Below are 25129 nucleotides of genomic sequence, written 5' to 3' on the forward strand. Positions count from 1 at the left end.
CATCTGGGATGAAGGCGGACACAATACTATTGCTTGCTGGAACCTATAGTTTGAATACATTTTGTGGCAATGATACCACTAATCTGCATTATTCAGTCAGGAGAGACAAAATGGGTTAACTCTCATTGGTTGCAAAAGGGGAGATGTTTTCACAAGAATCGTGTGGGGTCGTGTGCATGGCGTTTCCGTGAAACTTCATTCATTCAGACTACCAGAAATAGACACAGCTGTGCCTTGATTGAAAATAATGACGAAAGCGACATGAAATGATAAGCGAACAAAGCTACAAATCGTATTAGAAGGGACGAGTTCCAATACCTACCTATATCAAATCGAAATATACAGCGTAAAATGTGTTGAATAAATGATCGATTAATGAGTTAAGAAATCAATCAACCACAGAAGCAGAACAACATGATGACAACGACATGATAAGGACAGTGTTGTTGTTACAGGAATCCGTTCTTATAAATAAGAAAGAATTAACGTTGAAAGCGATGGGCATGAAGCCCAAAATAAGGAATGGGCGGCCTTGCCCGGTTTCCTTCCACCATAATGTAGGCCTCAGCCGATTGAACGAAATATTCATCAATACGTCGTAAAGCACCTATCCAATAAATAAATATAACGCCTCTTTTGATCCAAGTTTGAAAGATCTATAAAGATAAATATCTGTCATAACATAAGGCTTGCTGGATGTTTTAAACGTTGCCTCATAAGGTCCCTTAAATAAGATCTTCAATTAAAAATTCTTCCCAGACCGTTGATCTAGCCGCAGAAATTCACCCCTGTTCACTTCAATGATACCAGTTGGTGCCATTCACATGTTTTCTTAGATCTGTGTTGTTGTTATGGTTACAGTTGCGTTGGTTGAAGACATATATTGCAGAGGCCAGACAATACCGTTTTTATGAGTTGTTTTCCGAATACAAAGTTGAAAAGACACCTATTCGCAGAACTTGTAGATCGTTGACCGCTTGTGGCCCGCGGGCTTACATTTAACTGCTGGCTTTAACCAATTATATCTTATACCTCAAGCACATTTCATATTTTACCTGACATTTATGTTTATGGCTTTCCCTCTATTTTCTCATACAACCTACAATAAGATGGACTGTGTATTTCTCGTAGTGATTATGACGAAACTCTGCTCATAGAAAAGAATCCACAATGTCCTCATTAGCAAAGTTAAGTCGCTTCGCCACAGGAATCTAAAGGAATTATTATTTCCGGAAAGACCGAGTTTTTCTTCATTCTTGTATCTTGTATGTGTTTCAAGCCTGCTGACAACTTGATTAATTCTTCCTATCCCTTTGGTGTTACAAATTGCACGGTCTGTTGCCGAAATTAAAAAAAAAAGAATAAAAGGATAAAAATTGGTTTAGATGCGGAACTCCTTTCAGACATTTGTCCTCTTAAGTCTCCTGGGGAAGGGACTCTTGAGCAAAAAAACATCTTCCACTTCCGCTCAGCATGCATGAAGTCATGCGCATTAAAGGGATAGTTTATGATCTTCCACCACATGTCAGACCACTGCTTTAAAATCTCTGCTGTAATTTCACGGTTTTTGGCTACGTCGGAAGCAAGGGATTTATCAATTGGTTAATAATAACTCTTTTCGAAGTTCCAAGTTAGAAAGCTGGATTTGGAGAAATTTAAAAATCGTTCCGTATCATAGTCCCCCAGGCACTAGCAGTGTGAATGTCGAGTTGTTGTTCTCAATTAATCTGCTAGTGTCGACAGCCAGTTGGATGCCAGGACAGCGATTCATGGCCATGATTTGCTTTCTTTCTCGGGATTTAAATTGATTTTTAACGTTATTTCGGAGCCCCCTTTGAATTAGGTATTCTGCAATGCCGAAATGCGACGTGTGTGTAATGCTATGCCATACCAAAGATATTAGGCATGACGCACATTGAGTCAGAATAGATTACAGGTAACACTGTGGAGACTCATGAGTAACGTCAAGTCAAGAATCACGAAAATCTTAAGGAGCTCAACCGACACGGTTTTTGCATCATTCCGTTCTATTTTCGTACTTTATATACTTTCATAGATCTTTGGTAGTTTGTGTTAAACGTCGTTTTAGGAACTGGCCTTGCGAGTATTGGCCTATAACGTCCATCTTGGTTGACGGCAGGAATACGAATGTCTGTTTTGATGCCGGTGTTCAAAATATATACTCTTTAGCATCATATTAGTCGCCAAGAAACTGAGATCCTGTGGTTTAGACAAATCCTTATAAACACTGCCAGAATGGTGTTATTCTGAACTGGATTTCAGCGAAACATACGGAAAATTTGAACGTAGAGAATATTAGTCACAGTACATATTATCTCGATTTCTTGAAAGGTACCCATTATAAGATGCCCCTGTCCCTCCGTGTCTTTTCTGGCCGAGAAAACACATGCCTTTAGTTCTGCGGACAGCTTCCCAACATTTGCCCTCTTTTTGCCCAAATATGGCTCTCGCGTTTTGTTTTGTTTCTTTTTTTTTTTTTGTTTCTTTTTTTTTAATGTAATGTAGTATCTCAGTATATTCTTCCTGGTGACCTACACTCGTAAACCTGACCGACAAAAGTCTTTGTGCTCGACATTAGAAACCAACCAAATAAATAAAAGAAGTAAATTACCAGACGGACATCTTGGAACTTGGCCACCGTAACGATCTTACTACCACGCTGATTTGTTTGCTTGTCGAAGACGTCAGATTTGACCTCCTGCTCAATAAGAGTATTGGTGACATCGGAGCAACAACTGCTTGGTTCTGAGAAGGTACCTGCATAGATTGCCAATTTTTATGTCAGACATGACACAGGTATGCAGGAGGCCTCCGTGGCCTAGGCGTTTAGAACGCCAGCGGGGCGTAATTATCCAGGAGCCTCTCGCCAATGCGGTCGCTATAAGTTCAAGTCCAGCTCATGCTGATTTCCTCTCCGGCCGTACGTGGGAAGGTCTCCAGCAGCCTGCGGATTGTCGTGGATTTCCCCAGGGATCTACCTAGTTTCTTCCCTGCATAATGCTGGCCGCCCTGGTATAAGTGAAATATTCTTGAGTACAGCGTATAGCACAAATCAATTCAATCAAAAAATAAATAAGCCAGTATGAGCTGGACTTCAACTCACAGCGACCACATTGATGAGAGGCTCCTGGGTTATTGCGCCGCGCTGACGTGCTAAATCTCTCAGCCACGGAGGCCTCAATATACATGTGCGCTTCCGTCTCAGGGTTTACAATCTCTAACCACGTGATCCTCGGTCGTATGGCCTGATTACTGCAGTACTGCCTCTTATGTATCTCCAAGTCAGAGTAGAGCGTAAGTCAAAAGAACAGAATGAATGTGCTTTCTTCATAGAAGAAAACAGAAAACATGGTAACAGAAGTATATGTCACGCACACAAATATCATATTTCTTCGAATGACCAATATACAGCAATAAAAGAAATTTTAATTGAGTGAGACTTAACGGGAATCTTTGCCACCTGCAGTACGCTATGTAGTCCTTCATTCCTGCCTTTATGATGACTTTTTGGAGAAACTGATAGTCCATTAGTCATGCATTGCAGAGCAATGGTCAGTTCAGCCTGGACATCGGTCGCCATTAAGCAACATTAAGTTGTTTGTTTTTCTGTTCATCATATATAGTATACATGTGAACCGTTTTTCTTTCCACAAGCACCTGACTCACCCCAATATAGCATTAGTGGCGAACAAATCTAAATTAAGATACAATCATTTACACCAGCTGGTAAGTTCTCTAAAAAATTTGTTAAATTTAACAGGATATCTGTTGTCTGAGTGATGCCAGAATGTATTCTGCTATCGCATCCGATTATTCTGTTAAATATAACACACAAGATTTTATTAAGCTAACAGAATATTCTATTGAAGATATCACAGTAATATGTTATAATAACAGAATACATTCTAGCATCAATCAGACAACAGATATCCTGTTAAATTTAACAAATTGTTTTTTTAATGTTTGGAGTGGATTTGAAAATTAAAAAGGATTTCTGTTCACGTTTGAACAGTAAGTTAGCCGTCATACAGCACCAGCACAGCTGTGAAGACTCTTGGGATTGGCGCTGCGGTTAGCCGGCTCTTGTCTTGTGACTTTGGAATCGTCTTGGAGCGCCCCTGAAGCTACATGTGCCATTCACTGGCAATTTGAGTAGGCAGATCAAAGGCGCCTTTATGTTGCTTCTCCGGTGTTTTTGAATTCATCTGCCAGTTTGAATTAGTGTTTGATTTCCATCAAAAACCTTTGGTAAATGCCTTAACTGCAAAGGCATCAAGACTTCAAAACGCGTTTTATTCTTCTCTGTTCTTAGTTATTTGATATTATATGTGGCAAAGACAGGAACATTAATTCTCACGGGTAACCGTCCGTATTATGTTATCTCTTTAGAGACAAAGGGGGATGAAAAGTGGGGGAAATCTTTATAAAGATATCTGTACGTCCATAAGATCCATATACGAAAGACCAATGTTCCAGTCATGTCCATCATATCCCAATGTTCCAATAATCTAGCCCACACCATGGAAACAGGCGACTCCAATAGTACAATATATTGTAGTCTGTTATGATGACTTTGAAATGTTCGAAATCTAGAGGAAAAGTTTTTTAAAAAAAATTCAAAAACATATATATTACTACGAATCGTGCTACAAAAGTCGCTCGGGACATTTACGTTGTAAGCGAGAGGTAAGAGACTGGAGATGAAAATGTATCACGGTTATTCATTTATTAGTCTGACTGTAAATATATATCCCTCTTGACGGCATTTTCGTGACAGGTGTAAATCATAAAGGTCGTTCCAGATCAGTAACTGAATCATTTACTTCGCAACGTTTAGTTCATAAGTTGTTAATCAAAAAATCAACAACAAAAAAAGCGCTCTGATTTGAACTGTTTTTTATATCCAAACTGCCTAATTTATTCAACATTCTTAGCAGATTCCTAATGGCTTGTTATAACTGCGATATTATTGAAGAAAGCCATTATCAAATAGCTCTTGATAACAATAAAATAAATAAACTTGAAAACATTTTGACAATAAAATATTCCTTTTACATGAAATTCGACGGCTTTAACATTTTTCTTGGAAAACATCAAAACGTCTTACGCTGCCCCGCTTACAATAAAGGAATTCACGATAATGCTTCAGTTGAACCCAGCTGGATATGTTATACCGCCCAAGGGGAGGTGGTGTGCCCGGCACCGTGTGACTGCACTGGCTTCCTCTATACAGGCAGCTTTAGCAGCGTTCTATATCAGAGGACGTCTCTCAATGAACAGGTCGGATTATTGTCTGGATTACTAGTGAGTCTATGTTTTATTAACATTTTCACTACAAATGAGAAAACAAGGACATTGATTTTAGCCCATGGCGGTGGTATGGGGGCAGGTTATTGGCTCAAGTACTCAGATCTTCCTCAACACTGTATTAGTAACGCCTGAACTGTACCTAACCTTTCGCCAATTGCACTACAGATTTTTACGTCCTTGTCTTGGCTGTTCCACCCATATCCCAAAGGCCAGACCAGGCCATTCCCTTGCGACTTTACTTTTGAGACATTCTTGGATAATTACATTGGAAATGGCTACTGAAAGGCACTTATTTGGTTTTGCTTTTTCTAATCTTGGTAATTCCTTTTTGTCATCTCTGTTTCGTGCGACCACTACAAACTTCGGAAAGCCAGCTTGTTGGACTCGGCTACATGGGTGCTTTTTTCTCATTGTTATACAAGCTAATCGGCAGGTGTTTCACACAAGGATTATTTGTCATCCGCATCTGTATACTGGCCGGTTTTTGTATGTTACCGTCTAAGATTCTGCTGACCTTTTCATTCTTTTGTCTCCAGTGACAATCGGAATCATTAAAGTCCTTCAGAAAAACACTGCACACATGCCCATTTGTCAACCCTTTTGTACCACGCTAACGTATGCATGTTTTCTTGCGTGTGTACTCAGCGATGATGCAGAGGTTCCGTCTCTTAACAAAAACTCCCTTTAACAAATTGGTTTCTGTCAAGTCAGTCTCTAGAATGAGAATGGAACAAACAACTGATTACGTAAAGAAAAAAGTCCAGAGTATATGTATGCCGCCATCCTTGCTGTTTTTATGCCGTAATATTTTACCTTTCTCGTCTGTATATCTCTGGTGGTAAACAAGTTTCGCCAAGAATATGCACAGCTAAGAACTTTTGAAAAGTACTTTTAACGGTCATTGTTTTAAACAAACGCAGCCTCTCTTTACTTATAGGACTAGGTATTTGAATTCACCCATCAACATTTTGGTGTCATAAGGCACCGTCATAAGACGATTTACACAAGTGATAACTAGGTGGGACGTTTAATTCTATTTTCAATCATCGCACGCCAGCACGATGCAGTGACCGAGGAGCTCCTCACCAATGCTGTCGCTGTGAGTTCAAGTCCAACTCATGCTAGCTTCATCTCCGGCCGTAAGTGGGGAGGTCTTCCAGCAGCCCGCGGATGATCGTGGGTGGTTTCCTCTCACCATAATGCTAGCCGCCGTTGTATAAGTGAAATATTCGTGCGTACGGTGTAAAACACCAATTAAATAAATAAATTAATAAACCTTCTAATTATTGTGAATAAATTATCTACCTGGCTAATGGTCAAATCAGACAATCAAAATAATACTAATCGTGTGTACACAAGAGCTATACTTGTATTTGCGTTAGGGACAGAGCTAACCCAGCCAATGGAAATTGTTTGCTTTGAGGAACGCTACGTGTCATTATGTTACAATTATATACTGGACACCAAATCAATAATCCGCTACGTGATGAAACAGTATCATTTCAACATGACTGCGTTTTCTTCCTAAGAAGATGTAATACTTGTTGTTACATCATAAAGAATAAAATCACCAACTGATAATTGAAGATACTCACAAAAAATATTATTTCAAGTTAAACTTATTCATTGAACTTTTTTCTTTCTCAAACTGCAATACACTTTTCCACTTAGTTGTAATAAATGATATTATGCCAATAAACAACTGTAGGTCTATGTAACGCTTTACTTCCAGCGCCAAGTTTTTGTCTCTGTTGCGTTATGCAGAGTGTCTTTTGATCATCCAGTCTTCAGTTTTCTAAATGCGGATGGTTATGTAGCTGTTGGTTATTAAGTTGATTTGTTTTACAGAATATCTTTCTTTATCGATCGGTACAGCATGATATGCCGTATATATCAACAAACCAGTCAATAAACGGTAATCGCTTGGCCATCGTCTCTAACACTGACACATTGATTTCAGGTCAATGGCGTCCTGATGAACAACGGCAATGAAGTAACGCTGGAGATCAATGACTCCGCTGTCCAGAACCTCATCATCACCTCGGGGCCTCTCTCTTACAAATACTGCGTCAAGCATATCAAATTCCACTTCGGCAGCAAAGGTTTCAACGGAGGAGAACACCACATCAATGGGCTAACATTTCCCGCAGAGGTAAGACTGGTATCGGTTTACCGGAAGTACACTCGTACATTGGCAAGAATCACTGATGCTAATCGCCCCAGCTCGCTGGTACAAGTAGCACTTCATAAAATGCTTCTTAATCATGTTTTGATTCATTAACAAACAAACACACTTATTATTCTACCAAAAAAACCTGTGATTTTGAGGGAAAATCATTAGTGTCAGCCATGTATAAATTATTGCACCAAAGCTGTCTAAAAACGTTGCAAAGATTATACAGCTCTATATAACAAATCTGCAGATGATTTGTGTTCATATTACACAATTGCAATCCAGAACCTGGACTCGAAGACAGGACACCATTGACACTATTTTAATGTTAGTATATGTTAAATTACAATTAGCATCACTGCCATCATTTTTTTACTTAATTTTCCTTAAGCCATGTTGCTGGGGAGCGTGTAATTTACTCTTACTTAAACATTTACGTTCACAGTTTAAAAAAAAGCTTAGCTGTGGTAAATTGACAAGAGGCCTTATTTCACCAATTACGTGTGATATTTGCCAGCTACCTGAATCTAGTCGCTGCTCTGTTTTTTCTCTGTGTGCTGCACATCTTGATGGTCCTCCGGCAGAGGCTTTAGATCATGAAGTTGTCATGATCGTTTATAAGATAAATTGATTGTAACCAAAATTGCAACAAATATTAATGATAAAGTAAACATAATATAAAAGACTACAGCAGAGAGAAAACAAAACATATCAGCAGCGACATTGTGATAGTTACCATAAGGTCAAACGCATTACCGGTAAAAGCCGGCCTCTTTTTAGTTCACCTCAGTCAGGATTTTATTTCAATTGTTCCCGCAAATGCTTAAGTAATAGCGACGCATACATCCACTAGTGCATGGCTCAAGCAGAATTAGATCAAAAATGGCAGTGATGTTAGTTGCAATTTATTTATTTTATCACTGGTCTAGAACCGCTGTAAAAAAATCATATGAAGCAATGGGATTAAAAATTTACTCTTATAGCCTACGATGGCTTTGTGAAAAGGGACCCTAACAAAGTGCGGTGGGTTACAACAAGCACTCCGATCCCACCCCCATAAAGGTACAAGTGAAAAATTCTTCAGTTAAACCTTTGACAAGTTACTGACGAACTTTACCACGTGTGCACAACGTTTTGTTGGAAGACAAATGGTCCTAAGCAAACGCTAGACTTCAAACTGCCACGACTGCGCCGTTGACTGCTTACCCCCACCCCCACCCCCAAACACACACAAGCAGAGAGTGAACCGAAATCTACAAATTCCCTGTCGAAGGCCGGTCGTAAGCCTGCGTCTGGTGTGTCTTAACAATTGATAGGCAAGCTCCTCTAAAGGTCCGTTCTAATCCAATAAACAAATGTTTCGTCTCCAACGAGTTCTGCCACTGAGCCAGCTGTATGACTGTTTTTAACTCGAGTCTTCAAAATAAAAAATGTTCAGCTCATCGTAAAAGTTTTGAACATTAAAGTTACAATATCTGGTGCCTCCGTGATCGAGGTTGTTAGTACGCCTTGGCGGCGCAATGACCAAGGGGCCACTTTTACAAAGATGTCGTACTTGTAAGATATCGCACATATAGGACAGTGGTACGTTAACAGTGTCGTACAAAATATCGTACGACAAATGTACGATCAGAAATGTCGTATGCCTCTTTGTGAAAGTGGTCCCAGGAGTCTGTCACCAATGTGGGCACCGTGAGTTCAAGTCCACCTCATGTTGGCTCCCTCTCCAAGTGGGAAGGTCTGCAGCAACCTGCGGGTGGTGGTGGGTTCCCTTCCCCACCCCCCACCCCCCACCCCCCACCCCCCACCCCCCACCATAATGCTGGCCGCCGACGTATCGGTGAAATATTCTTGAGTACGGTGTAAAATACCAATGAAATAAATAAGTAAATACAATATCCTCTTTACAGTGGTCTGACATTGTACAGAAATGTCATCCTTTGCTGACAAGATGATTTCAGATTTTCACGAATGTGTTTCACCGCACGTCATTCTGTTATCAACAAACTTACTCCCATACATGTAAAACCTCATGGTGTACAACATAATTTGGATACCATTGTTTGATTGGGATGCGTAAATCTTACCATGTGTGAGTTCTTAGTGTTACACTTTTGAAGAAGAAATTTTTTTGAAAGTAAAACTATCCAAAACTCAACTGTATTTTTTTCCATCTCAGTGTTCGTCTAATGGCTTTTGTTTTACCGTGTAAGGTGAAAACAGATGACATAAGATATTTACACCTTTGTTCCTTCACCGACAAAAAAGCTCACTTTAGCTTTTTTGGATTCAAATTCGTTAAAGCAGCTAGGAAGTCTTGTTTTGCAGATTTTGTTCTCGATTTTAAAGACCTTTTTCGCTGCCTATGTTTGACGATCCCCATAAAACTTAGCGGCTTATCTAATGCCCGGATAACACAAACCTAGTGAAGTACAGCAGTGTACCGGTATATATAACATACCGTACAAAACAGACCTAATAATGTAGAGTGGTTACATAATACCCATGCTGTACTATAGATCTAGATAGGCCCAAATGAAGTATATCAGACCTAAAAAAAAAGTAGATCACGTGGACAAAGTACCCTGACAAAATACACCAAATAAAGCACATCATCAGCTTACATAATGGCCAGACAAAAAACCTAATACATGTGCGTTATATACAAAATTCTATCCAACACCCAGACAGAGTTAAACACTTCATGTCTTTTGCCAAAGAATGCTATCCATGCATATTTTACTGCATGGTCTAATAATGGCGGTCATAGAATACCAATACTGATATCACCATTATTGTTTTACCCTCTGTCTTTTCAGCTATAATTAATGACTTACAGCTGTGAATAATAATCAGACAAACGACATAATGGGTTATATACAACATTCAGATTTATTATACCTCATAGGGTAATTCTCGGTATCCATTGGTGGAGAGATGGTTACATGATATTTAAAACATGATGTACAATGATCACGCGCGCCAAGGAATGCGACGTCACGCTCACAAAGTATTATCCCACGTTCACGAGGCAATATCTCACGATCTCGTGCTAATATCCAACCATCACGTGCGTTTATTTCACAGTAGTTAGCTCCTTTTGAGAGCTCTCTGGCGTCTGCTTGTTCCTGAAGTAAACAACCTGACGGTGATTATAGCTCCGTTATCGACGTACAAATTCGGCGATTTAAAGTACAACTCGAGGTACTGTTTATTCGGTGTAATAAAACATATGGTGCATACTGTGGGGTGGGGCATCAGGAATTGAAGGAAAATGAATATCACTTGTCGAGAACTGACAATTCCTGATGTCCCAGCTCACAGCATACACTATCTGTATAATATCTAATACCCAGACAAATCCAAAAACTTCATGTTTTATTGCCAAAACTTTTACCCATGCGTGCTTTATAGCAGGGTCTAATAATGATTGGTATAGATAACTATTACTGATATCACCATTATTGTTTTACCCTCTCTGTTAACAGCTACAGTTAATGGCTTACAACTGTGAACTGTACGACAACTTCACACAAGCGGAACGGTCGCCTCACGGACTGTCTGGTTTGGCTATATTTGTACAGGTATGGTATTATGACGTTTACAGTGAATGGTATGCGTTCTACGGCATACGTAACAATTTTTCAGTCATATGACAACGAGTAGGTGTGTGTACATATGCTGTGTCTTCATGTGACTGGGCGAGTCCATGCCGCCAAAGTGCTGCAGCCACTGAAATATCATACCGAAGACACCATACATGACACCCCACCTAGTCATATCATGCTGACATCGAGCCAACCAGTTATATGACACTTCTATAACCTCTCAGTGCTGAACCCAAAGTGAAGCAGCAACAAGTACCATATTTTAATCTTTGGTATGACCTGACCCGGGTTTAATGCGAACGCTTTAACCATTAGGTCCCAGAAGTGGTCCTTAAGAACTTTCAGAGCAAATGGTGAGCTTGTTTAACAAGGACAGAGACTACGGTTGGTTGCTAATGTTTGTAGCTTTTCTCTTTATTAGCGTGAGAATAATTTAATATAATATCTAAAAGAATAAATCCAGTTCAGTATATAAAGCTGCTGATTGGAGGAAGCTTCCCCACGTGATAAAACCAGGATTATCATAAATGGAACAAATCCTTGAACTCAAATACTGTTTTATTCGGCTTTACTGGGATTTATTTTTTCGTGGTGTTTTCCTGGCGACTCGCAATATGATGATACTGTAACTCCGAGATCGCTTAGTTCGGAAATGGTTTATTTGATTTCTTGTAATTTTAATGAAAAGCTTTTTAAATTCGTCTTCCCGGCATTCATCATAAAAGTCCATTTAATGATTGCGGGCTTTTAGAACCGACACCTATAGATTCCTTATTCCTTTTATTGCTAAATCCTGAACGGGAAAGGAGCCAAACTCAATTTTCGATCACTAAGAGCCAGGCAAATCCTCCCATATGCCTTGCCAGAAATCCACCAAATATTTCACTGATGTTGCCAAAACACTTGATCTTTATGGCGTCTGTCGAATCAGTAGGACTTACATGAGGAAAGAATTAGTTGTTGTTAGTTGTATATTAAATGGACCTTCCCGCAAACTATGTGATGGAGAAATCTGTCACAGAGCAATCTCCTGCCAGATGCCGCCAATTACCCCTCCGACAGTAACGGTTCGCTTTTAATGTTGGAAAGAAACTCTTCTTAACAAGATTAAACCTTACATCTGCCATGAACAATGAGATATTTTTGCCTCGGATGGTAAAATAAGGTAAAATAGGCTTGTCTGTTCTGGATAATGATTTCTTTACAGCAAAATCATTGAAATTGTGAATTGCCTAAGGAATTTCATAGGTACGTCAGAGATTGTGAGCAACAAAGACGTCTTCAGTTAAGTGCAACTGCGTTACAACTTGTCACAGCGTTATTGCTTAGGTTGACCCGACGATGTCAAGTTTTTGATTTCTAGAGAAAATCCATGCTCTGAATCATTGATAATGTGGTAGGCATTAATGTTTATTTTTTAACTGCAGACAGATAGAGCAATGTCTCCTTGTCGAGACTGCATTACGGCTAAGTGCATTTTCTATTACCTTAAACATTGCCATTTTTATGTAGTGGTAAGAGAATGAGATGTGTTAATAATCCAGTAGACTCGTAACTTGTCTCACAGGAATAAAATGCGCTATCAATCCTTCTAACTCTCTAAAATCATTGGATGTCGGCATAAACAGAGTTTTTATTAAGATCTAAAGAGTTGTGGCCTCCTTTCTTACGATATGACGTAATAGTCGCCTTCCTTTCAAAAATATTACAGAACGATTAAAATTCCCCGATAAATGGATAGAGAGCATTACAGATTTTAGTTTTTGTCAGGCAGAAGAAAAGATAGCATGAACTCAATCCATTTGTTATTGGCATGAAAACCCCTTCGGGCTTCAATTTGTCTTACTCAAGTTTTACTCACTATTTCAAGAGTTATTGTGTTGAAAAACAGGACGATTTTACGGGGTTTTTTTTTAATTGTTTCGGCATGTCTCATGCTTAGCCTCGTTATAGTCTCGATATTCTTAAACTCAATAAACTCCCGTGTGCAAACTTATTTTAGGGCCTTGTCTATGGGGGGAAAAACATGGTTTTATCGCTTATATCCAAGAAAACCCATTATGGAAATCAAAAACGTCGTGTACAAAGAAAGTACACACTCTTTATATATCGTCCATTACCTTCGTTTTAAGTAACACCTATCAGTCTGTAATAATTATATTAGCGCTAGTGAAACTATACAAGTATGTAAGATATAGATTTTGGAACAACCTTGTCAACACGGAAGTTTAAAAATTCAGGTCAGAAAATAAGTCTGAACTGTATTAAGATATGAGAAAATAATTCTCCCGTAGAAAGAATTAAGTGTGTGTAAACGCGAGCTAACTAACTGATCTAACATCTGGGTTTAAGATGGCTGCTGTGCCTCCGTGGTGCAGTTGCTCATAGTCTCACTGAATATCACAGCGGCTAAATACTGACACCAGAACATAGCATCAATATCTGTCCCTTCGAGCAGAGACAAACTACCTGAATTTGAAATGTTATTGTCTTTTTCTTTCTTGCTTTCTTTCTTTTTTTTCTTCCGTGTAACCTGATTGTAAGTCCATTTCCCAGAAGAGCCTAACCTCATTTCTAAGGAGTGGACCCGAGCGATGCCAGGGGAAAACATTCTAGAGCTACCCAGGGAACTTACATCAAAAAGATACACGAAGCAATTCGACGACACACTCTCTCTAATCTTGTTTAACACCTTCGGCGTACCGCTCTGGGGCAGTTACCATCTGTAGATTGTACCTCTCTTTCATCCTTCACCATAATAGCTGTATACATGTACTCCTTAGGGTATGACATGGACAGAAAAAAAATTGCAAATTTTAGGTGTCAAATTATCATTATAGCCTAGGCTGTCAAGAAAAAAGAATGTGTACACACGCGGCAATCTGTTTTTCAGAGTAAACAGTCAAAAACTATGGAAGACTAATGGTTGTGTGCCCATTTGAAAGTCACAAGACACAAAAGGCTGTGTGGGAGTCATCCTCTGCAGCAAGCGTAATCCCATCAGCTGTAAATGCAATGTCAAGAGCACATGATATAACATCACAAATTAACCAAGGTAAATTGTAAATCTAACTAGAAATATTTAAATAAAAAAAAAAAAAACACACAAGGATGAAACTATCAGTTTCTTTTACTAAATTTCACTGGCAGTAAGTCTCCGTATTGTAACAGGTTCTATTTGGTATTTAAAAAAAAACTTCGACAGCCTGTAGTAGACTTCAATGGCGACGAAGAGCCAACTCTAGCTGTGCCTTACATCATATAACCAGAAGTATGTGTGACCATTGAACAACTGTCACACTGCCGTCATTGCTCTGGCTTCTGTAGTCTTTAACATTCAGTAGATTTCAGTTGCAACAAAGCGACATAACTGACTGTACATTTTATCAGTCCTCAGTAGATTTCAGTAGCAACAAAGCGACACAACTGACTGTACATTTTATCAGTCCTCAGTAGATTTCAGTTGCAACAAAGCGACATAACTGACTGTACATTTTATCAGTCCTCAGTAGATTTCAGTTGCAACAAAGCCACACAACTGACTGTACATTTTATCAGTCCTCAGTAGATTTCAGTTGTAACAAAGCCACACAACTGACTGTACATTTTATCAGTCCTCAGTAGATTTCAGTTGCAACAAAGCCACACAACTGACTGTACATTTTATCAGTCCTCAGTAGATTTCAGTTGCAACAAAGCGACACAACTGACTGTACATTTTATCAGTCCTCAGTAGATTTCAGTTGCAACAAAGCGACACAACTGACTACATTTTATCAGTCCTCAGTAGATTTCAGTTTCTGCCTTGACTTTATCTCACTGAAAACAAAGAGATACCTAATACTATGACAGACAGCAGTTATGAGTAGGTTCTAGCGACAAGATAAGAGTGTTACTGACTGTTGTCGTAAAAAGTAAAACCGAGAGAAGATTTAAAATACAAAAAGACATGATGGAGTCTTCTCGCCTGAACACAACAGTTCCAAGTTTTCTATCTCTTCTCCTTTGCTGAAAAACTTACATACTAGCATGGCGCACGATTTGAATATTGTGTCAGCATCACTGAAAACTGTCCACTGCTTCTTTTTGCGTGATTTCGTCCTAATTTCGTACTTTCTATGCTTTCTTGGCTCTTTGGCAGTTTGTGATAAACGTCATTTTGGGAAATGGCCTTGCGATTATTGGCCTGGACCGTCCATTTTGGTTGACGGCTGGTATACGAATATCTCTTTAGACGCATAGCTTCATGTGATATACGTCCAGTTTTTGTATATGTGTGCTCATATCACAGTGTGACCAAATAGTTTGTGATTTGGTGAAGTAAAAACTTGTCAAAGATTATGATACATATAGCAGTCAATAGCTTTGGCTTGTGGGTTTTCAAAAGCATCGAGGAAACGACTTGGTTTATGGGTATACTGATTTATCGATATATATAAATATATATGATAGAAGTAAAAAAAACGAATACGATGCACCTTTCCACTTACCTGGCAAATGGAAAAGCTTTATCCGCCTGAAATACATGTAATTCGGCGCAAAGGTGTGTAGTCTTTTCTTCATTTCTACCTTATCTGTGACCAAACTGGCTGCGTATAAGTAGCCTTGTATTACAAGAGAACGATGGTCAATCCGAGTTTGAACCCGAGTCGCCATTTTATGCAAATCCGCCGGCAATACACCGGAGGCTGGTAACAGGAGATCCTATTGATCAATGGTTTATTGCCCTAACCTTGGCGGCTCTGCCATTTGGTGCCCTAGCGTTGTTTGGAAATTATTTGTTGGACAAAGCTATCAAGTATAGGCTCTAAGGCGTTTGTTTGCGTTCAGCTGGTGCAGTGAGGAGGTTATGTCCAGTCATATAAACTCAATGGAAACAGCGGCTTTTTAATATTTGGGCTTTCCTCACAGACCAAATCGGCATCTGCACGGATAACTGCCCATGTTAAATAACAACATCCTTAAAAGTAAATATTAAGCTTTTTGTATGCACTTCTATAATAAAGACAGTTACCAGTATATATCTTTATCTGTTTCAGATTGGAAAAAAAGAACATGAAGATTTTGATGTGATAGCACACGCCATGAAGAAAGTTAGGTTTAAGGGTAAGTGGATATCATTGTTGCTTTGAAACTTTTGTATTATAAAATCAACTCTAAATCCCATTATACCTAAGACTTGGTTATCTTGATATTACCTCCCCCTGTACTCAGTGTTAAAAGATAAGTGCAGGTCAACCAGTATTGTCATTACATCGGGATTTCAGCCCCAAATTGAGTCATGTCCATGACTTGAACATTGGTAATCATTGTATTATCTCGTTTGGTGGTCTGTATTAAAGCAAAGTATATAGATTAGTCCACTATTGTCAGTATGTTGAGAGTAGATGGAGCTCCATGTCTGCTGTCTTTGGTGCTTGGTTTAGTGAGGCAGCACTGTACACTTATGTCTGCATGGGATCATCCTGCTTCAAAGAAAACCACATGATACGTTAACGCCCACGTACAGGCAAACTTTCCAGTTACGTCCGAAGCCAACAAAAACTTTCGATATGTCTTTGGTGCTTGAAAAAAGTCGACCTAGCTAACCAAAATACCCGAGCTGACATTTGGATTCTTTTAAGCACAGTCGCCAATGTTTTCTTCATTATTTTGGCAGACCGACATTACAATCAACAAGACCTTAATCAATGTAGACTATCATTGGTACCATTATTTTAGTTTCGTAGGAGTCAAAAATACAATTGATCCCAAGAAAACTTTACCCATTAGTTACATTCCTAATTAAAGTTTTATATATGGAAGAGGTATATTTGTGCTTCGCTGCACGCACATTGATTAATCAAATACAATTAGTTTGGTTACGTGAATACGATGTCTTTCAATATTGTTTTCGCTTTTATTCAGCGTTTCATTAAATCTAATTACACCTCTAATCTAAAATATATATTTCCATGTTATGTTTAATAATTGGTTTAATTATCGAATCCATGTGCACTATTCGTTTGTTACCGTTCGACATTTAACGTTTGACATGAGCTCATATGCTCGTATAATACAATCATCCGGTAGTGGCATTGCAAATATATCAGAACCAGGCTGGCGTAGATAAGCTCTTCACAAAATTCGTATTTGATTTCAGAATAAAAAGAGTAGAAAAAATAATGTACAATACTGTTATTTGTTAATTCTAAAGGTGGTTTATATGTAGATACACTATAGCGGCATAGTATAAATTTGTGGACTGTGAAATATAGTCATTGGTTATTCGCCATTTGTCTCGCATTTTAATACCACAATTCTCTATGTGAAATCGAGTGGATGCGTTGGACTTTAATAGCACTGGGCTCCCAATGCATTATATGTAGTTTTACCCAAAGTATGAAGGAAATCATTGGTGTATTAGACTGCACATTATGTTCTTGTGTAGATGAATGATGAAAACCGTGAACTAGTTACCTGAAGAGGGCGAACTTTCAGCAGACTGACCGAGTCCAAAACCGGATGCATGAGAAATGCATATGCCGCTCTTTGAGAACAGACGATCTTGTAATCCGCCCTTGGGCGGTCCAGAAGAACGGAACGAAAGTCAGGAATGCACAGCACATGTCTGCTTGGCTTAGGGATCTCTGACTTTTGATCTATTTCCTAAGCATTAATTAGTTATTGCAAATGTCATCCACTGATCATTAACAGGCGTAAGACCACGCGCAGCATCAGACATTCATCTACCAATCCTCATCCATAATGGATGTTCCTGGTGAAAAGTCGCAAGATACGTTAACAGAATAACACAGAAAGTGTATCATAAAGTTAGGCGTTCCAACAAAGCCATGTGAACGGAAGAAGTCATCAGTCGGAAGCTCAACACTTTACATTAAAATGATCAGCGGATTACATGTATCTATTTATTTATTTATTTATTTATTTAACTGGCGTTTAACGTCGTACTCAAGAATATTTCACTTGTACGACGGGGACCAGCGTTATGGTGGGCGGAAACCGGGCAGATTACTGTCAGACCTTCCTACGTACGACTGGAGAGGAAGCCACGTGAGCTGGGCTTGAACTCACAGCCACCATTTGTTGAGAGGCTTCTGGGTCATCGAACTGCACTACAGTGGATTGCTTCCACAATTAAATTCACACAGGCACGATGTCCTGGTTTTACATATCTGTATCATTCCTGGTTTAGTTTATTATAATAATTCTTATCTTTTACAGGTCAACGGAATTCGTTAGGCCGCTTAGACATAAAAGGCATTTTACCAAATACAACACAGTATATAACATACGAGGGTTCGCTAACACAACCCGGATGTCACGAGACGGTTACCTGGATCGTGTTGAACCGCCCAATTTATGTTTCTAAAAAGCAGGTAGGTTTATCCCGGAGTCAGGGTATGATCCTCAGGGACCACAGTGCGCTTTTATCCAATGAAACAGAAGTAATCTAATCTGATAAGTGTAACAGGCTGTCAGTGAATATCCCAATGAATAATTACTGCAAACTTTATCTGTCCATTGGGAGCATCCTCGTGTTTCAATGAAGATATACAGGAATCACCCGTCAATGGATATCTGAATCTAGTTGAGTCTCAATGAAAATCTTCAAGCGACCACAGCATTGGAAAGTCTTGTGTTAACTTTTTGGCCACATTATCTATCCGTTTGAATGAAGCCATATAAGTATAGATTATCAGATCAAAGAACAAATTCAGGAGCCAAGTGGAAATATTGTCGAAGATGGACACAAAGTAGTATCGGTAAACCACAAAGCGAATGGATTTGTATAGGTATTCTTGAGCGGATGAGATAATGCCATTTGAAAATGGCACATCGAATTTTTACAAAATGTTAAATCAGATTTTTTTCAAGAAGAAAGGGGTTGTCGAGATCATTGTTTGCCCTTGAGAATCTCAGTATGACTTCCTTTTTGTTCCTTTTTTTTGGAACCTTGGATAACCATTTTGTATAACTATTTTGTTTTTACTATTCAGCATTAATCTCACCAAACCATGATGCCCTTCTTTGCCAGAAAATGTTGACATTGTAAATATCCTTTGAAAAATATAGACTTTGATATATGTCTGTGGCAAATGTTTGGTGCCCCAGTGGTGTCTACTAACACAGATATGGGCATGGTACCACAATGTGGTAACAAAATTCCATTTCAACTGGAGAAAGCTTTTATTATAGGTGGTGTTTATAGAAGGAATCTTTGAAATTCAGTTTAGACTGGCGTCTTTTCTGTAATTCAACCAATTATGGTTTATTTATCTCGAAGATAGAAAAGCTGCATTTTTAATGGACGATTCAAGACGTTTATAAGGCTGACAATAAGAAAAGTTTTACTCCGGTGTGGCTTTTCATATATTGAACATTTGCCAATCTTCAAGTTATTTATTCATCAGGGCATTTCGGATGTAGTGCTGACTCTGTACGTCTCGACTTAACCCATTCATTCCGAGACAACTTCCAATACACTATTTTTACTGGAAAGATGATCGTCAGAGAACATGGAATTGAATGAAAAGAATAACTGCTATTGTCTAGGCGGGGGCAGGCTATCAGGATCGGTTTGTAGACAGTTCGTGTCTTCGCATAATTCCAAAACAAATACGTAGCATGAATAATGAAAAAAATTCTATTCATCTTAAAAAAAACCATGGAGTATTTGAGTTTCCTCATAAATCATGAAGAAGTTTTTATTGTTTATTTGCAGTGCTATTTTCATCAATAAACATACGCCGTGTGCTCTTCTTTTTCAGATTGACTTACTGAGAGCTCTGACAAAGGTGGCTTCGAGAATCCACAGATGCTCTTGGAACGAAATAATCGCCGTTCGACCTGTAAACCACAGAGTTATACGGACAAATATAAACTTTGTAAGCACAGGAAGTGAGGGATATTCCTGGGGCGGGAGGGAGAGTGGCGTTTAACAAGAGTGATGGGCTACTCTACACATAACCCATCCTTATTTTAGTAAAAAAAAAAAACAAGATATTCATAAAGTAAGAAGTGTTCAGCTTTTTGCAACGACCGCTGCAATTATTCCGTAAAACCTGGCCCTGCCACGCGGTACTTGGCGTCTAGTGAACAGCTCTGTGAAAATCTCTTTAAACTTTCCAAATTACAACAACTACATACACAAAACGCCGAAGTGCTGAAACAGTAAACGAATCAGAATTCACTTTCATCGTGATTTTAAACAGTCAAGTGTCCTTGATGTATTGCAAACTTTTTAAAGTTTCTGTCACACTTTCCGCTGGACTCCAGGTAACACGAGACTTGCGAGATCACATTTAAACGACACTGGAGCCAGTTAGAACGGATACATTTAGCAATGTGACGTAGTAGTTTAACAAAATTTATTCCCAGTACCCTATAATAAACACACCAGAAAAGGCATTAATCAGTGGTTTCCGCTATTGGCCAATTAATGTTACCTGATATACTTGAGAGTTGCATACCGGTTTCCTGGGCACGTGACCCCTTGCATTATATATATATATATATATATATATATATATATATAATATATATATATATATATATATATATATATATATATATATATATATATATATAAGCTGATTTGTCGTTATTCCTCAGTACCGGTAGTTAGCACGCTAGCGCAGTGTAATGAACCAGAAGCCTGTCACCAATGCGATCGCTGTGAATTCAAGTCCTCCCTTTCCGGCCGTACGTGGGAAGCTTGACAGCAATCTGCGGATGGTCGTGGGATTCCCCGGTTTCTCCCACCATAATGCTGGCCGCCGTCGTATAAGTGAAATATTCATGAGTTCGGCGTAAACTGTCTGTCTGCTCCAAGATCAAATGTTAGCTTTCTTTTCTCATATGTAAGGCCTATCGCATTTAACCAATCTGGAATACTGTACATATTCAACCTTTTCAACCACTTTCTTCAGTGGAATCTATGCATACAATTATTATGAAATTGATGCCAAAATGACTTTTTTTCTTTCACTGCAAGCTTCACTGTTCAGATTTTTTCTCTACCCCCAATAGTTCTGTCAGAATGTTTTGAAAAGAGAGGTGGTTGCAATTGTTGAAGGATTAGGGTGCTGGAAATTTAAAACATTTCTTCAGTTTATTTATTTAAATATCTGTTTTATTACAGAATAAAGGATGCACAATGAAAAGTGATATGTTTTATGAAGGTAAGCACGAATGCTAGCATGAGAATAGAATGATATACTTACACCATCGACAAAAAAACTAGAGTACCGACGACATTGTGATAGTTGGTTAGTTGTCACACATAACCACTGAAATCCGATTTCTTTTCGTTTTACCTCAGTTAGGATTTTATTCTAGCTGTTCACGTAAAGACTTACGTAGTAGCAAATTAGCCCCAACACTACCACCCTACCCCCACCCCGCTTAATACTCTCCTTCCAGCACCATGGTTTAAGCAGAGCTAGGTAAAAACAAATGTGGTGATGTGGGGATGATTTCAATTTATTAGGCGTCAAGGTTCTAAAATTATTCGAAACAGTTCTTTAAATTTAACGTGTTCCAAAAATTTACAAAAGAGATACCGGACTTGTTTTTAACATTAGCTGAAATGCTTAGGTAGAAATTGCCTACGACTGGCGTCCTCAAGCTCCTGTACTGAACCAATGTTGGGCTGCTTGAATCATGATGACAGGTGTACCTAATATTACCCAGTTGCCTGTTCTGTTTGTGAGTTTTCCCGAAATGGTTGACCTTGTCAGAGAAAACTCATTTGGGTGAGCTTCAGTCAGGCGCAAAATTAGCTCCCAATCCCACCCGAGTACCACCGTTTTTCCCACTTATGTAAATATTTAATGCGTAAAACTCTGATGGCTGTATGGAATGTTTGTGGAATCATGTTTTTTGTTATACAATTTAGTCGACGTTAATCACTCTAAGATGAAGTCAGTATTATCGTGTAACCTGGCAACATTTCTCAACGCGCTGAGGTTATGATTCAGCCAGGATAGAAAATGAAAGGCTTAAGACAGCCAAGTACAACTAGGGCACTATGTTTTTTTTTTTTTGTTTCGTGCATTTTTTACCGCTTTGTTCTGTGCAGTAGAATGGATACATTCATCGTACAATAGTGACAGCTTAACTGGTTCTAGAATTGCTTTTTTCAGGATTTACATTTTTAGGTTAAAATAAGTAGTAATATTCATACCACATTCCATTGTGTACAGCAGTAGCGGGCATATGCACTGAGTAAGATTATGACTTGGCTTTCGAAGTCCTATTTTAAAGGATCAAAAAGACACCGTATTGTCACGTCGGGTTGGTTCAGCGGTCCTGTTTTCTCAGGCTATGTCGTGAATAAACCTAATGTTTCTTGCATTCGTTTTCTCTCAATTATGCAAATGCATCCTTACTCGCTAATAGAACCAGGCCCCGGGATCACAAAGCGATTATACAGGTAAATTTAAGTCAAACATTTCAAATCACTTTAAAATTGTTATTTGTTACGTAGCAAGATCAAAATATTGCTTGACAAAGTAAATTCTGAGTAAGTTATTGTAACACAAATTTCAGTTAAAATAACGGAAAGAAACATCCCAAGTTTAATGACTGAAATTTTGACTTAGGTCTAAGATTGCTGCCTGATTGGGGCCTGATTCTTAAATTAGGATTTAGATGCTCTTGTATTGGCAGGGATTTTGCTTATCGTATCTAATTCAGCTGTGAAATACGCTTCGACAAACATGCATACAATTTTCTAAAAATGCCAAAAATTGCAGACATATATGTATTTCATGTTGCTCTTATTCCATTCTTACAGTCAATAAGCGTTATAAGGACTGAGTATATAGCTGTGTTGTTTGGGATATAATTGTGAAGCCATAGATGTGTGCTGAAAACAACGCCATTGATTGATATCTAGGTAGGTAAACATTAAATATATCAGCAAGTTAAACTCTGCCATTCTCTGCCGCACGGGGGCGTATAGTTTTAGTCGGTTTGCTCTTCCATTATCTCGGGGCTTTAGTAAGCTAGCTGTTTGATTAATAGCTGTCCACGAGTCCAGACATGCCGGCAGGAAGACATTGAACTTTTGGCTGAGTCTTAAAGACGAGGCGTATTTGTCTCTGGCCGTATAGGGGGAAAGTCATCCATGCAAATACAGGCCTAAATGTGAAGTAATTATTGCTTGTCCAACAATTCCCCAATCGTCCCTATCCATGACTGATTGATTGATTGGTTAATTCATTGATATCTTTGCGCGGTAGCTGACAGATGACTGTGACATTTTTCTTTTACTCTTCCCACACTAAATCAATCCGTTCGTTTCCTAACTTGCCGATTCCCTCACCGTTTCACCCCTTTAGTTATGCCATCATTAAATGAACTAGCTCTATTCACTTATCCTGTGTAAGAATAGCTCACATCAGCCTTGTTTAATCGATGTAAATTAATTCTGAACTGTTCTTCTCTGGCATTTCAGGTACTGTCCGACGTCCAAAACATTGATTGAACTTGTCCAAGGACTATGCATATTACCAAAGTATACAGAGAGCTGAAACCTTGTTAAACAGGGTTTTTCCATTACTGGCAGACATGTTTGTATACACCGCTTTCCCAAACTGTCTTCCAAAGACGATATTGGCAGATTTCTCTCCAGGGTGTGTGCGGTGGTGATGTTTGACTACTCCTTTAACTATGCAGACATATCTAGCCTATTTATATAAGTGTCTTACGGTGTGAAAACAGATTGTTCCACTAGTCAAGGGAGGTAACTCGTGTGCTTTCAAGACCAAAGCGACTTTTTGGACAAAACTCATTCACTTTTGGAGAATTTAGACCGGCCATGGACGAAATGATCCAAGAAATAAACATTATTGAATAGCGGGAAGACGACACCTCTTGCTCCATGTGGATTATCGGATAGCACAAGCAACAATGTAAGGCTGTATGTTTGTGTCGACGTTGGTGGATTTCGTAGGAATCTGTGCCCCTGAGGCAAAGACCGGGAGATCAGATTAATTTTAGACCTCTCCCAAATGTTTGCCAGCCCCCTGTGACGTGTGTGTGTGTGTGAGATGGGGAAAATATTTGAGGCGGCAAATCAGAGCGCGGTTAGTTTATCCGACAAAAGGATGTCTGAAACATCTTTTTATGATATCTATCTTTCTTCCGTTTTATTTATGCCTGTAAGTAATTTTATCAAGTTGCCTTACCTATATACCGGTATCTATTTAGCTATTGAAAATGTGCTTTCTGTCCTGTTGGCTGATAAATGTACTGCTGTCTGCCATATTCATCATGAGCCTCAGTTGACCGGGTGAACCGCGGTTCACACCGGAAGTATTCTCTTCCTACCACCAGATGGCGCCTGTACAGAATCCAAGTCCTTCTAATGTTGTCTGGTGAACAGTGTCAGATACCGTGTTTTTAACAGATTGTTCATCATTTTTCTTTTACTTCATTTAATTTTATCTGGAACCATTGTGACAAAAAACATTTATTACAAACCATCCGCCTAGTATTTTAAAAGGGAAAATAAGAGGTGAAAATGAGTTCCAGTTGAAAGGAATGCACCCTTTTTTGTGAAAACGACCACGAACTCTTGCTGCTGAAGGCTGCGCAGCTACAGTGTAAAATATACGACTGACTAAAACACCTTTTAGTTTTATTTATATAAAAGTGAAATATCAATACCTCCAAGCGGAGTAATCCGCTTGCAAGGTATGTTGAATGCCACGACCTTTGGCTGTAAACCGAATGTTACCATGGCTATAGTGAGAATCCAGGTTCTTGTAAGTTTGGGGAAAAACTGCTCGCTCTAAGCTTTACGTTGTCCTGCAGAAACAAAGCAAGTTGTGGTAAATTCGAGAAAGATATATAGTTGAAATTGAACTTATTCATTTATTTATTTGATATGTGTTTTACACCGGACTGAAGAATATTTCAGGTATTCCTGCGTCGTGGGAGTAAACGGGACAGAGCCCTGGGAAACTCACGACCATCAGCAGGCTGCTGGCTGACCTTCCAACATACG

The 25129-nt window shown here is 38.9% G+C and overlaps 1 protein-coding gene across 1 annotated transcript in view; it reads left to right on the forward strand.

Annotated features, from left to right (window-relative positions):
* The window catches only part of LOC135473261 (putative carbonic anhydrase-like protein 1), a 46505-nt gene extending 21783 nt beyond the window's left edge, over positions 1 to 24722 (forward strand). The window contains exons 4-11 of the mRNA XM_064753108.1: positions 7292 to 7483; positions 10993 to 11088; positions 16152 to 16218; positions 18337 to 18491; positions 19884 to 20000; positions 21257 to 21296; positions 22913 to 23014; positions 23576 to 24722. Of these exons, the coding sequence (XP_064609178.1) occupies positions 7292 to 7483; positions 10993 to 11088; positions 16152 to 16218; positions 18337 to 18491; positions 19884 to 20000; positions 21257 to 21296; positions 22913 to 22935 (690 nt within the window). The 3' untranslated portion in view covers positions 22936 to 23014; positions 23576 to 24722. The remainder of the gene's footprint in view (positions 1 to 7291; positions 7484 to 10992; positions 11089 to 16151; positions 16219 to 18336; positions 18492 to 19883; positions 20001 to 21256; positions 21297 to 22912; positions 23015 to 23575) is intronic.
* The last annotated feature ends 407 nt before the right edge of the window (positions 24723 to 25129 follow it).

Source organism: Liolophura sinensis, chromosome 8, assembly GCF_032854445.1.
Source record: "Liolophura sinensis isolate JHLJ2023 chromosome 8, CUHK_Ljap_v2, whole genome shotgun sequence".
Lineage (NCBI taxonomy): Eukaryota > Metazoa > Mollusca > Polyplacophora > Chitonida > Chitonidae > Liolophura > Liolophura sinensis.